General features: G+C 33.0%; 2 protein-coding genes across 2 annotated transcripts; both read left to right on the forward strand.

Moving 5' to 3' along the window:
* Nucleotides 1–2,808: 2,808 nt before the first annotated feature.
* Nucleotides 2,809–3,766, forward strand: LOC136816737 (uncharacterized). The gene has a single exon (XM_067073056.1). The coding sequence runs from the start codon at nt 2,844–2,846 to the stop codon at nt 3,570–3,572; it is 729 nt and encodes a 242-aa protein (XP_066929157.1). The 5' UTR covers nt 2,809–2,843; the 3' UTR covers nt 3,573–3,766.
* Nucleotides 3,767–4,151: 385 nt separating this feature from the next.
* Nucleotides 4,152–13,125, forward strand: LOC136816752 (ceramide kinase-like). The gene is made up of 12 exons (XM_067073068.1): nt 4,152–4,486; nt 4,716–4,949; nt 5,251–5,382; nt 6,406–6,469; nt 6,903–7,036; nt 7,466–7,540; nt 8,748–8,925; nt 9,596–9,676; nt 10,010–10,053; nt 10,977–11,176; nt 12,107–12,450; nt 12,912–13,125. Exons 1-12 carry the CDS (start codon nt 4,267–4,269, stop codon nt 12,961–12,963), a joined length of 1,758 nt encoding a protein of 585 aa, XP_066929169.1. The 5' UTR covers nt 4,152–4,266; the 3' UTR covers nt 12,964–13,125.
* Nucleotides 13,126–15,204: the final 2,079 nt, after the last annotated feature.

The raw sequence follows: 15,204 nt of genomic DNA on the forward strand, positions 1-15,204 counted from the left end.
TTGATCAATCAAATAGAGTACCGGGTGACCCACGAAAAAGTTCAGACGTTTCTCGACGTCTTGAGGCCGAACAAAGTTCCAAAGTGCTTGGAGTTTTGATATTTAGAAAGTAGATATCCTAACTTAAAATTTGAGCTATCACTTTTTAAATTTGACCGACTTGTTCTCTACTTATGAGCGTTTAAAGTCAAAATTCACTTTTCGGAAAGTGTAAAAAACACGTAAAAAAGGGGTATCAAATTTGGTATTTTTAGTCTAAAAATATAGAACAAGATCGTTACAGTAATATGTCTTTTAGTTTTGGCTTTTATTTTGGAAGAGAGTTACTTACAGCCTTAATTTTTCTTCTAAATTTGCTGAAATGAATCATATTTTTATATTATAAACAATCCAGGAAACTCAATTTTAAGAATAAGTTCGCACTTAAGCTAGAACAATGATGGTCAGGGGTCATGTTTGCCAAAATAAGTTGTTTGGAGTTAGTTACCTTACTTTAAAACTCAGAATAAAAATCTAAAATGACCTGAATAAAATAACACATATTATGAGGTATACATAATATATAATAATATATAACACTTTGAGAACAAAGTTTCATTGAACAAACTTTAAAATATAAGCTTTTTTAATGTAAACTCTACTTTAAAAACCTTTTTTCAAACTCTTTATTAAAAATATTTTCTTTAATTTTTTGTTGAAACAGGAAAGATGGATAAATCCATCATTTTGGTCAAAAGATGATTGGTATAATGCATCATTTTTCAGAAAATAGTTCTTTTCTATCAATGTTTTTAATGAGACCAAAAAAGTCAAGTCTATCTGTCCCATGGGGAACAGTCAGAGGCCTTTAGATAATATCCCAAAGATCAAACATATCTTCATCAGGTGGCAAATGTTTGGGGTGTCTTCTAAAAGGGTTCCCTTGGTTTTAAACAGGTTATTAACAAGCTTATCTATGATTCCATTCTTTTCCTCTAAGAATCTTCTTTTGACTTTTGCAATGTAAAGGGTTTTGTTTTTTTTGCCATTGAAAATAACAGCAAACCATTTCCCAACAATTTCATCCTCTTTGACAGGCCAACTGAATGACAACCAGACTCTACTCAGTGTAATTAATTCACTTTCGTCTTCATCAACCTCATCTTCATCTTCATCATCTTCAAGGAAATCATCATCACTTTTACCATCATGAATAGGTTTTCTTTTAGTCCCTTTGTTATTGGCTGAATGATTAGCTGCAGCTCCAAGAATCATCTGTGGACACTTCCCATCAATTCTACAGCCAGCTTTGCTGCATACAGAGGGAAGGATGTTGTGGCAGTTTTGAATTCTTTCAAGCTGGCAGCTTCACACTTTGATTGAATGTACACGCGTATTGTCTTACATTTATAAAAACACTCTCTTTACTGCCTCTTCCTTTCACTATTTGCTTCTTTTGCTTGAGCTTTCTCCTCCTTTTCCTTCTTCAAACTTTCCACAACTTACAATACATCTTTCCCCTCCATTGAACCACAAATTTGTGTCCCTCTCAAGTTCTCAACATTCTTTTACGGCTTCACCTTTGCAATAGGTAAAAGACCAAGAACTTCTTCAAGCTTCAAGGACCTCTTGCTGGCTTCTCGATTGATTTCCTGTGCCATCTCATATTTTTTTGCCAATATTGTGCATACCCCTTTCTTATATCCTTTGGTGAAGCAACAACGTCACGTGCAATCACTCTTGATTGTGACTCTTGGTCATCCACTTCCATTGATAGCTTTAGCTTGCTCAAATTTTTCTTTTTGCATGTAGTGAATACTCAAACCTTCAGTGACTCCTTTGAAATCCACTTGCTCAAAAGGTTGCCCAGTATGATCATAACTCCATCACTGTTGATTGTTTGACATAACTCATCCTTGGAGCCCTGTGCGAAGATTGATTAACTTGATCCAGGAGTTGAATCACCCTTATAATAAAATTATTATGTTAATTTTTTTCATGTTTTAGGGTAGTGCACTGCCGGTACAAGCAAAAAGTGAAAATTGTATTAAATAAAAAATAATACACTATACAATTTCACCTCACCAAAATGTGAGAGAGCTCTTAATTGGAAAAGCTTTTTTGCAACAATTCACTTTTTCAAATTTAGAAAATATGAAAATCAAAAAATTTATTTCTGTTAAATAAAATCTGATTTTTTTTCAGGAATAGTTTTTGGAAAATTGGCAAAATTTCCATTCTGATTTGCCAAAATTGATAAATTTCGCCCATTTTACCCACCAAATACCAAAACTCTGTACTAGGTGCATTCATTCTAATTTACGTCAGCATTCGGCTATTGCCAACACAAACGCTGAGGTAAATTTAGTTTTTGTCGACGTAAATTACTTACTCTACTATAAAACCCATAATTTTTTGCCGTCGCAAGTAAATCTGAATTAGGAAAGCTGAGGTACTAGCTTGAAATGAGTGATATACCCACCCCACCCCAAATGTAGTACCTGGTACTAATTTCTTTGAGATTCAAAATTAGATGCCACCATCCGGGTCAGATGGGTCAGTACCCTGCAGCTTTACCCCCTGAACACACACAATACACAATACAGTACATTTAATTGTTATGATTCGCATGCAAAGAAATTCTGTGCGATTAGGGTTTCTCTGGCTTGCAAACCAATTATAAAGAATTGTTTTGTTTGAGAGAAATCATTAATCAGGTGTTTAAACCATGCTGCTATAGGCTTCAAAGTCTTCCTTTAGTATAAATTGTGAAAATGTATTCTTACATTTCTTAGTGGTTAAACTTTGTGATTATTTTATTATAGTTTAAAGATTTCAATTTAAAATTTAACTTAGAAGAGAAAATGGCTCAAATAAGCACTGACAAAGATAATGGACAATATCTTAATCGAATTGGGAAATTGGTAACAGAAGTAGCTAAAGAGTCTGTTCAAAATCATGGTTATTTTTCTATTGCATTTTCTGGAGGTAGTGCTGCAACTAAGATTTGTGCAGCTTTTCAAAAAGATGAGTATTCTCAAGCAACTGATTTTTCAAAATGGAAAATCTTTTTTTCTGATGAACGCTATGTTGAGCTAGAGCATCCAGATAGCAATTACAAAGCAATCAAGGATGGATTGATTGACAAACAAAGCGCTATCAAAGCTGAGAATGTTTTTACGTTGACCAAAACTGATGATCTAACAAAAGACGCTGCAAATTATGAAACACAAATGAAATCAGTGTTTACCGGTCAAGAATTCCCTAAATTTGATTTGATTGTTTTGGGGATGGGTCCTGATGGTCACATTTGTTCACTTTTTCCCAACCATACACTTCTTGAGGAACAAACAAAATGGATTGGTTATCTCCAAGATTCACCAAAACCACCATCAGAGAGAATCACTTTCACAATGAATGTTGTCAACAATGCTGCAAATGTTGTTTTCATTGCAACTGGTGAAGCAAAAGCTGAAAATGTACGTAGGGCTGTTAAAGAAGAGCCAACTAAAGAGATCCCAGCATCTTTGGTTAAGCCTAAAAAAGGAACTTTATATTGGTTCCTGGATGCAGGTTCTTCCAGTAAATTATAAAAAAGTTGTGAAAGGTAGAAATGCACAAAGGGATGCACATATTTTTGTATTTTTGTAGTATTGACTTTTACAGCATTTTAATATTATTAGGGTATTTTTTAATAACATAATTTGAATAGAAAAATTGATAGCACAAAAATAGATTTCTAAAATGATAAATAATCTTGATACAGTGTATCCGGTCAAATGAATTGCATTAATGACTTTGCTCTGTAATTGTTTTTCTCAGCTAATTAGTTATTACTTAATAGAGTAATTATTTGAAAAGGTTTCATAAAATGTTTTTCATTCAAATGAACTATGTTTAATGATTTTTACATGACTGATTTGTCTAGTTCGGTTCTTTATTAATGCTTCTTGTTTATTTATTTATTGTATTAAAATTGATTCTAGATAGGAGAAAATAAATTTTATAAACTAATAATGAATTGCTATCTACTGTCTATTTTTAGAATATTTATTTAGCGCTAGGATGAATGTCTTCTTTATTTGAAATTTGACTAAAATGAATAAGAATGGTTGATACATTTGACTCATTTTGTCTATTATGTTATTATGTTGAATTTTTCTTTTATTTACAGATATACACAAAAAAAATAAAAAAAACTCAAACCTACTAAAAAACTACACAAAGAATACTAACACATAATACTTTGGAATAATAACCCATTTTAAAATTGCTTGATGACAAATAATGCTCTCTGGTGCTTTTTATGGTTCAGACGCACACTATCGTACAACAAAATTCACAAGCAGTACTATCAATCATGTTGATAAACTAAATAACGTAGAAAATGAAGAGGTTATTTTTTGTTCATTACTTGATACAAATGGAAAAGAAGTGAAAGCATATTTGACTTCCAAACGTTTCATATGGGACGTCACATTTATTCACCCAACGACTAGGAAACCGAGTAAGTGTAATGAATATGGATATTCTTGTCTTTAGGCTCTCAAGACTCTATTATGTCAGGTCTATACTAACATTTGCTACCAGGATTGATCTTTGAGACAAAGTAGTTTTCGAATAAAGTCATTGAAACAAACTAAAATTTGCATTTAATGTGTCTTATTTTAAACGTTAAATGATTATTTGTCTCTTTAACAAATTTTTACAAAATCATTATTATTATTTTATTTCAGAAACGATACATCATGATGTTGAGCTGAATAACATAATTATTGCACAATATGAAAGAGGTTTTCACAAAAAAGCACCACAAAATGAAATCGAACTTTTCCCTACACAATATTTTAGTGTACATTATTGTCGTAAAATCAAAGGAAATAAGTTAAAACATCATCATGTTGTTTTCCAAGCCAAGGAATCAGAAATTTGTAAAAGTTGGGTGGATAGTATCAAATCTACAATAAAAAGTGAGTACAATTCAGGCCTCATAAGGATACATCACAAAAAGGTTTACACTTTCATTTCGATAAAGACTATAGAATAGAATCGTTATCCTTACATTTTTATAGAGGGGAGAGATGACTGAAGTTTATTAAATTTGATAGATCAAAGTTACGATAAATAAATTAAACAAAAGTCTGCAAAGCTTCAAAGGTTGGATTTTGATTAAACGTTTACTCTGAAAGATTGCCAAATAAAATTCCAGCCAAAATGTTCTCTTCCAGAGAAAACCTCAATGTTCATTCTGTTAAATATTTTCGTCACCAGGATATACATCACGTCCAGAGAAGCTACTGGTTTTCATCAATCCTGTTGGTGGAAAGAAAGAAGCAGAAAAAATATTCCAAAGCAAAGTTGAACCGTTGTTCTACTTGGCAAAAGTAAATTACGATATTGTCAGTAAGTTGGACTAAATGTCTTTTATAAATATTTGTTGTTTTTTAATTGTTTTCATCTAAATACAACAGGTGGACATTAAGTAAGACCACTGAGCCCTATATAAACCCTTGAGGCAGTTCTCAAAAAACCCAACCCAGCAAAATCCTTTGGTCAAAATGGTACTCTAATGGTAACACTACTCAATAGTGGCCTCAAAATCTTCAACCTTGTCAGATGCCTTAATATATCTTTTGCTCACAAATTCTTGAACAACAGATTACCTTTCGATCTCCTGCAATTTTTTAACTTCATTCAGCTTGATGCTGATGGTGATGATAATCAAGGTACCAGAGGAGCAAAATTGAAACTTCTTTTTGTTCCTTCCTTTAACACTATAACTTTTGGTAACAAAGACCTGCATAACACAATGGAATTGTTTACAGCGATCATACCCTGATATAACCTTGAGCTCATCTGATTATGATTTCATTAAATCTCTTGCCTTCACTCACTGTATTGGGGAATACTGAGCACACCCCCTCCCCAACCAAGAAAGCAAAAAATAAAATAAAAATTTATTCTATTTTTTATTGCTTCAATTTTTTCGGCACTTAGGTGGCTGCATCTTTTTTTGATTAGCTTAGCTATAAGGCGGTCTCCTTCCTTTTTATTTTGTATATTCCACCTCTTGTATCATTTTCAGATGTGTTAAAAAGGTAAATAAATATTTACTTACTTACTTACTAGTGGTGTAAATGCATCGGTAACCCTATATCTTTTTAAACACAGAGTAAATAACCTCAAAGAAAGCTGCGTTAAAGTTTTACTTTCTGTAACAAATAGGGGGAAAGTTACAAAGAAATGCCTAAGACTTGCCTTAAAAAGAGTGCTCATACGAACCAATTTTAAATTGCACATTTTCATAAATTTCTTAAAAAGTTTATTTCAAGTGTTATTAGAAAATGAAAAATTATTTTAAATAATTTTTTGATAAACTATTTATAGATTTAACATAAATTTCATTTTCACAATTCTTTTTAACAGTTACAGAACGAATGAACCATGCAAAAGATTACCTTTGTGAAGAAGATATATCAAGTTATGATGGGTAAGATTATCCTATGTTGTGATCAATCTCTTTTTTCTTGTCGTATGTTAATGTGAAGCTTCATAATTTATTTCTTATATGATTTAACATTTAGTGAGGCACCCATTGCATATAGCTTTCTACCCGAAGGCAGGGGAGGATTTCCCTGAATTTCTCCACTTACCCTCTCCTTTTTAAATACTGAGCATTAAGCAGAGAGGCATCAAGTACCATTTTGAAAGATTTTGGTAACGGTCGACTGGGGTTTGAACCCAACACTTTGCGCACCGTAGTCAGATGCTTTACCCTTGTGCTATGGTTGACACACAGCTGACACACAACGTTGTTTTAACGTTCATCTAACGTTATATGGACGCTGTGAACGTTACATAAACGTCGAAAGAACGTTGTGGGCCCGTTATATGCAACTGTATCTTTCTTTTCTTGTTTTCAGAGTGATATCAGTTGGTGGTGACGGTATGTTTAGTGAAGTCATGAACGGTGTTTTGAAGTACGAAGAAGAACAACATCAAATCATTACGTCATCAAGAACTAATAAACCAATCATAATGGGCATCATCCCAGCAGGTTTCAAATCTAACATGATATTCGAATGTTTTGAGACTCACGAGTGCCTTCGGTTTCTGAGGATCAGATTTTGCTGAATTGACAGACTTTGTCCTTGTTTTTGATTTTTGTTTAAATTTCTTCTTAGAAAGTGTTTTCACTAGTACCTTTTTGTTCCCTCACTTACTTTACGGAAAGAAATTTCGCAGGTTTGGTGTATTTGACCAAAATCTGCCAAATTAAGCTCACTCCAAATTTAGATTATTGTTTTCGTTCCCCCGAACATGTGCTATTTAAGGCCTTTTGTTACTTAATAGCGTTTTTTTTGGACAAAAATATTCTCCATCCGTCAAATTACATTCCCGCCAAAATTTTTCTTCCCTTAATGTATACAAACATTTCAAACACACATTTCTAAAGATTTGCCAACATTTGTTTTTTCATTTTTAGGATCAACAGATACTGTCATATATTGCACAACTGGCTGTAATGATCCTGTTACTGCAGCACTGCAAATTGTTTTAGGTATTTAGACAGTTATTGAGTGTTGGATTTTCCAATAGAAATATAATCACATATTTTAAGAGTCTGGAGGAAATTCCATTTGCTGACCTACCTAACACTGACTCTAATCCTCTGAAACTTTAGACTGATTGCACATAGCTTATTGAACGGCTTTCTCGTTGAGGAAGTTTTTCCTTGTTGCAAAATTCTAGCAAAATTTTATGATAAAAAAAACTACTTGAAATTTGAAAATTGTAAATAGGAAACCTGAGGAAACAAGATATTTACACTAGGTAGCCTATTTTAAAAGAATTTTGACTTCTAATGTCCTTTTTGGCCGTTTTAGCCATTTTAAACCTAATTTGCACGGCTTAATAATTTTTTATCTAACAAAGATAGGAGAAATCTGAAGACAGATTTATTTGAATCAGTGAGATTCAAATATTTTTAAAAAGTTTCTTGTCGTGATTTTGAACCAGTGGAAAAATTCGGGCTAATGATGTTAAAGTCTGTCTCAAAATAATTTGCAGCTGAGACAATAATGGTCTGTAACTTTTGATAGAATTTGAATCAAGTTGCGATTTTGTGCTCGTTAAAAAGATATTTGTGAGTGGAATATTATCAAGTAAAAAATTTGGGAAAAAAAGACAAATGAAATTGAAAAATAAAGAAGAAAAAAATCAATTTCTTGTAGAAATGTGGTATAATTACCATTTTCACAGGAGTAATTCTTCAATCTTAGACCATGATCACTGAGAAAAAAAAATTCAAAAATATTCATTCAATCAAAAGATATCGACAAAAGGCTGTTTGTTTGTCGTTTTTTACTACTTTATAGAGTCAACCACCAAATACAAACTTTGTTTGATATCTTTTGATTGAATGAATATTTTTGAATTTTTTTTTCACAGTGATCATGGTCTAAGATTGAAGAATTACTCCTGTGAAAATGGTCATTATACCACTTTTCTACAAGAAGTTGATTTTTTTTCTTCTTCATTTTTCATTTTCATTTGTCCTTTTTTTTCCCAAATTTTTTACTTGATGATATTCCACTCACAAATATCTTTTTAACGAGCACAAAATCGCAACTTGATTCGAATTCTATCAAAAGTTACAGACTATTTTTGTCTCAGCTGCAAATTATTTTGAGACAGACTTTAGTAAAGTGTCATCATACTATACTTTTGAGTCCAACTTTAACAGAGAATACAAATTCATTTATAAGGTGATGAACTACCGATGGACGTTTGTTCAGTATGGCATGATGATGACCTTTTTAAATATTCCATTTCACTAATGGCTTATGGGTATTTTGGTGATATTATCAGAGAAAGTGAAAAATTAAGATGGATCGGTCCTAAGAGATATGATTTCGCTGGTTTTAAAAGATTCATGGTGAATAAGTAAGTTATGACTCATTTTTGAATTTACGTTTTGTAATTCTAGTTTTGGTTAATCCTTCAAACCCGGCCGACGTTTGCCAAGACTTAAAGCCATAACCCCCTGACAACTTGATTTAAAAGGAAATAGACCGAATGCTTTAAAAAATAGTATAAAAATAACTTTCTATTGTCTAAATCTCAAGCTGTCAGTTTTTATGCTGGTTTGAAAATTTTGATTTCAGACAAAAAGTTCACACTTTTCGAAAAAATGTTGCTCGCTATTCACCCCGAGATCTTCAGGAGTTCTCCCAAGTCGGATTTTGAAATCTGATTTCATTTCACTTCAATGCAAACTGTTGCTTTGAAATTTTAGCATCCACTTTTGAAAATATAAATTCTCATCAGATGTACTTTTCATTCGGTCGTGTTGTCCTAGATGAATCTTAACTCTTTCTTTAGACTTTTTTCATCCGTTACGTCAATTTCGACCAATGGAATTGCTTTATTTTTCAACCGACCAATGACCTTACAAAAACGTTATAGAGTTTTCACCAATGTCGCGCGAAAGCGGAGACCGGCCTTAACTCGTTCACAAAATAGCAAAAACTTTGCATTCCAGCACTTTTATTTCCCGACTTCGGTGTACCTATGATTCCCAACGACACAAGCTTTTTCCTTTCTTCATTGACAGGTCTTATGAAGGCGAAGTGACATTTCGGAGCGCAAATCCTCCACAAATCATTAGTGCTCAACAAGAACAATGCAAACAAGGGTATGATATAGTAAATGGTTAATTGACCAGCTGACAATTTAGCTTCAATTTTATTGTGATCTAGACGTCCACGAAATAAAGATATTTTTAACATCAAACTTTTCTCGACATTTTTCTGGTAAAGATTATCATGATAAAAGATTTCAAATTTTTCAATTTTTGTTCTTTCGAAAAAGGATGTTCCTTACGAGATTTAATTAGATTCATTCATTCCTAGGCGAAGAGCCTTACTTTTTAATATATGGTAGTCTAATCTACTTACATTCCCGAATTGTAGCCACTTTAAAGTGGCTAACATTGCTTGACGGTATTTTATTGTTTTGTTTACTATAGGTGTAAACGTTGCTCTACTTTCGTTGATGATGAAGATACACAAGGTCAGTCTCCTGATTCTTTCCGCTCTTCTAACAATCCTCTGTCATAAGACTCTTCAATTGAAAAAGTGGCCAAAAAACTATTTCATTTGTTTCATAAGAAACTTCTTTTTCGAGTTACTTTCGAATAATCTTTGAGAGTTTCAAACCCCCAACTATTAAAATGGCGTCTCCTTTTGCACCTAGCATCTTTGTTTTGTTCCTGCTGACTATTAGTTCTCACCGAGTCTACGATACAGAGTTGTTCCCATCAACAAGATTCAAACGAGTCTTCAAAATTTATTGAAACCAGTTGGGTCAAACTGGAGTTTTTTACAAGTTCTTTGATGACTCTGTTGGTCGTTAAATGTTGAGACAAACGATTTTATTACTTTTTCTAAAGAACGCGTCATCCCTATTGTTTAAAAATAACCAATCAGTTAAGCATCTTGTAAAAACTCCAAGGCATCTCAACCAGTTGAAGCGACTGCTGATTGAAAAATTGAAATATTTTAAATCGAATAAAAGATAAAAATTTAAAACTGTGCATTAGTGATTTGGAAAAATAAACACGAATTCTTCAGTCTCGTTTGAGATTTCTTTCACCTAGGGTACCAAGAATTAGTCTCGATTTCCAGACCATTATTCTTATTACGCAAAATAGGGGCAATTTTCCTACAAAGTAAAAAATAGGAAGTATGTCTGCCAAAAAAAAAATTGCGCGAGAGAGTGTTTTGAATAATAATAAAAATAATTTTTTCCTCTTTTGACGAGCGTACTTCTCTTTTGCAGTACTGTTCACCTTTTAGTGTTTGATAATTAGGTGAAGCTGATTATTGACCTGGAATTTTAAATTATTAGTCTAGATCTAGACTAACGAAGAATGTTTTTTTTTCTTATTACAGAAAATCATGTCTATTCCCTTCATTATTTCAAATTATTTACAGGTGAATGGCAAACCATCTCTGGACGTTTCATCAGTGTTCTGGCAGCCAACATTTCATGTCGGTGTGCTAAATCCTCAACAGGGATTTCACCACACGCCCATATTGGTGACGGGGAGATTGACCTCATTCTAGTGCGGAAGACAACACGTGCTAATTATTTACATCATTTGATCAAAATTTCCGAGAAAACCACAGACAATGTAAGATTAATTTCCATGCATTAACATCGTCGTATGAATTTTCATTCGATTTTCATTCAATAGTCAGAACACCAAAATTAATTGAGCCTTTTAAATCTGAATTGCAGACCTCTTCAAAACAGCAAGTACTTCATAACTTTTCAAAAAATTGTTTTCTGAAAATGAAATTTTGAGTGATGTTCAGAGTTATGTAAAAGATTGTCTCTACCAAATTTCAAGTCAATAGGGTCAATAGTCAGAACACCAGAATTAATTGAGCCTTTTAAATCTGAATCGCAGACCTCTTCAAAACTGCAGGTACTTCATAACTTTTCAAAAAATTGTTTTCTGAAAATGAAATTTTGAGTGATGTTCAGAGTTATGTAAAAGATTGTCTCTACCAAATTTCAAGTCAATAGGGCCAATAGAACTGGCTCTGTCAAAATTTGAATTTTATGGACACTTTTTCGGACTTTTCCTATGAGGAGCGTGAATCTGTTAATGGATGTCAGCAGTCTATTTGGTAATTGGATGTTTCCCTTAAGGAAACAGCACCTTGCGGCGTTGATCTGTTCTTCGTGTTAAAAAAGCCCTGTGATCAACGATATGCTGTCACAAAAGTACTAGCCTGCTAGACGAAAACTGAGCTTTTTGATCGCGTTTAATGAAACAAAGAAAAAATTTGGTTTGTCGGAATGTACTGGCTACAGGAGGACTAGGTTCGAGATTCTCGCAGTTTCCCACAATGTCTCGAGGGGTAAATTACCTCAACAAAAAAGCGTACGAAATAATTTTGTTTTTGATATTGTGGTGATATTGTGTTTTTTTGGTTTTAGGTTTTTTGATTTTTTGATTTTGTTGATTTTTTCCTTTTGCACTTTCCTTATGTTGGTTTTACCTAGGGATTTATTTTTCATTCCTTGTAAGTTATTACTGTTCTTTTCACCTTAGTTCGACTTCAGTTTCATTGAAGTTCATCGAGTTAAAGAATTTCGTTTCCGACCATTAAACTCGACTTCAATCACGATGTCAGAGTTGGAAAATCGAGCTGACATTTCACCGATAAATACTCGTAAAAACGGAGAAAAAAGTGACAACGGTACGGAAAACGAGAAAATATTCACGATATTTGACGACCGTAAAACGACTTTAGAAGTTCCGGATCCCGATTATATTCGTCTGAGAACGTTGAATGGTTCGCGTAACAGTTTGAGTAGTAACTCATCAACGTCGTCTGACACAAGTGTTTGGAACGTTGATGGAGAACTGGTCGAATATCCTGAACTTCATTTTAAGTGAGTGTTTTTTGTATGCTAAAAGATTTTTTCCTATATTCTACTTTTTCCATAAAAAATCCTGTATTTTCTATCAAAGTCATAATATGTTCTTTCTTACAATGTTCTTGACTTTTTCCTCGAAGGATTTTCTCCTCATTATTTTTTGTTCTTATGTAAAAAGTGTGTATTGGAGTCATTCGATATAAGAGGGCATATGTTGCTCAAGGGCAAACCATGGCTTTTCTGATGGGAAATTTTGAAATACAATTTACTAGATTGGCTAAAAATGCACTACGAGGTCGAACGAGCTAACAGCAATATTTAAATGCAAGATTTTTCAATTTTATAGAATAATCACTTTTAATATGATCAAAAGGCAAAACTTTAGGGGAAAAAGTCCCTCGTGGGAAAACCAAACCAAAAAATATTTCTAAAGTAGCTCAAATTCAATTTCCATCTCTTTGTCCTTCTCTCTACAGGGTTCACCGACAGCTCATTCGAGTTTACGCAAGAGGGATCGAAGATGACTAGTTTCATGGCTATGTTGGTCGTATCGTTTGCAATATGGACTTGGTGTAATGGGAGAGGTCAGTTTGCATTTTTGTTTTAGCTGGCTCTAGAACGATAATGCTGTGTTTATCGACGTATGGTAATGGTAGTGGTTGGGTATTTGGTATACAATGACTGGATTATAAAAGTAATATTTAAGAAGAACGTAGATTCACTTTTTCTGTCAATTTTTAATTCACAACTTTTATTTTGAATAAATTTAGCCTGGCGACGTGTAAATATGGATTTGTCCATGGGGCTCGTTTCAGAAAGTAGGAGCAGAACTTTTTCTACCATATTACATACGTAGCAACTTCATAACCTTTGATGGGTGTTGAGCTTCGAACGCCAGAATCAAAGTATTTTGGTGGACGTGGAATTCATTTACTTTTTCCACGAAACAAATGTTAATTTAAAAGAGGCTCATTCTGACAGGAGACAAGCTGAATTTGACAATAGTTTCTTTTCTCAATATTATGAAACATGAAGGGCTGTATTAACTTAAGGGCAAATTTTCGCGGGAACAAATTTTTGCGGAATTCAATTTCACGGTTTTTTGACAAATCCGCGAAACTAGATTCCGCGAAACACGAATATTCTCAGGATTTAAAAAATCACCTCTAAAATTGGTCTTTTTAGGGGAAAATAGGTCATTTTGTAAACAAAACATTCTCTCATACCATATGATTCTCTCAACCGCGAAATTGAATTCCACGAAAATTGGTTGTAAAAATGAAAGGTTTTTTAATTCTTCGTATTTCTTTGTTGTTTTTTGTTTATTCTGTATATAGGTTACTTTTGTTATATGTTTTATGTTATTGTTTCTTCGTCATTAGTTTTCGTGTTGTCTCAGTTTTAGAAATGAGGAACTCCATTCTTGAAAGTAATCCCAAAGACATTTAAACAATCTCAATTCATTCATTGATCAGGATTTTGTCAACGACATTGCCCATTTCGGGCATTTCGACCCAAATCTTTTATTTTTGTAGGTTATCTTTGCGTTTTCAAAAAGGCGAGTAGCCTAGTACTCTCGGGTATTTTTTAACGAAATAATTATTCGAGTTTTGTTCAATATTGTAAGGTTGTCTTCTAGATTTTGTTAAATATTTCACATTTTCACAGTTTTTTGTTCAAAGTTTTGTTCATTTTTTTATCGTTAAATTAAATTTTTCACTTTCACAATTTAAAAGATGTAGTAATAATTCTAGTCAAAATTTATTTTTGCTTTTAAATATTAAAACATACTTCAATTTGGCTCTGTAGACGCATCGAGCACTCTCCACGCTTATTTAATTGATTCAGTAATAATTCTAGTCACAGACCTTTAAAGATATACTTACCATGTAAAGTCTTCCTACATCAGAATTTTTTTTGTTCAGAGGATGAGCAGAAGTCTAATGTAATAGACCTTATCGGAGTTTTTGATTTTTCTAAAAAAGCGATGCATTTTGGGATTGTTTCGAGTGTATTACAATAGAAATCTCTTAGGAATTCCTCGAGGGAATTCTATTGTAATACACTCGAAACAATCCCACAATGCATCGCTTTTTTAGAAAAATGAAAAACTCCGATAAGGTCTATTGCAAGCCTTCTCTGTTCCACGTTTATTGTTTTGTAGTACCCTCCATAGCAATGAATTTTAAATAAGCCGTAGATATCCGTACTATTCGTACTATTTTCTGTATTATTCCAAAATTCCAAAATTTGTCCTAAACACCCATTTGCATATATATTTCTAAGTTATTTGTTTTGTAGAAGTAAAATTTCATGCAATTTATTATTGTTTAAAATAAGATTTATATTTTTCGTTTGATTGATTAAAAAAAATTTTTTATTAGAAGATTTACTTTAAATTGTAAAAATTACACTAATTTCAATCTACTTGTGTAATGGTTTGCATAATCCCATAATTTCTTTTTTGAAATTATAAAATTGTCACTGGAGGTCATTTTTTGCATAATAATTTTGGGAAAAGCCTAAAAGGTGGATGATCCCAAAATTGTCGATGTGCAACTAATCTCCGAGCAAAATCTGATTGCTCTGCGCATGAAGGATTTGTTTCGAGATTATTGCCCAACAGAATCCAGGTTAGTCTGAATCGCAGACCTCTACAAAACCCCAGGAGCTATAAGGAGCACGAATCCGTTAGTGGATGCCATCAGCCTAAATCCACATAGTGTCCCCCCCCCTTTATAAAGGGGGGGGAAACCAATTTTCCAATTT

Source organism: Clytia hemisphaerica, unplaced genomic scaffold, assembly GCF_902728285.1.
Source record: "Clytia hemisphaerica strain Z4C2 unplaced genomic scaffold, Clytia hemisphaerica genome assembly, whole genome shotgun sequence".
Lineage (NCBI taxonomy): Eukaryota > Metazoa > Cnidaria > Hydrozoa > Leptothecata > Clytiidae > Clytia > Clytia hemisphaerica.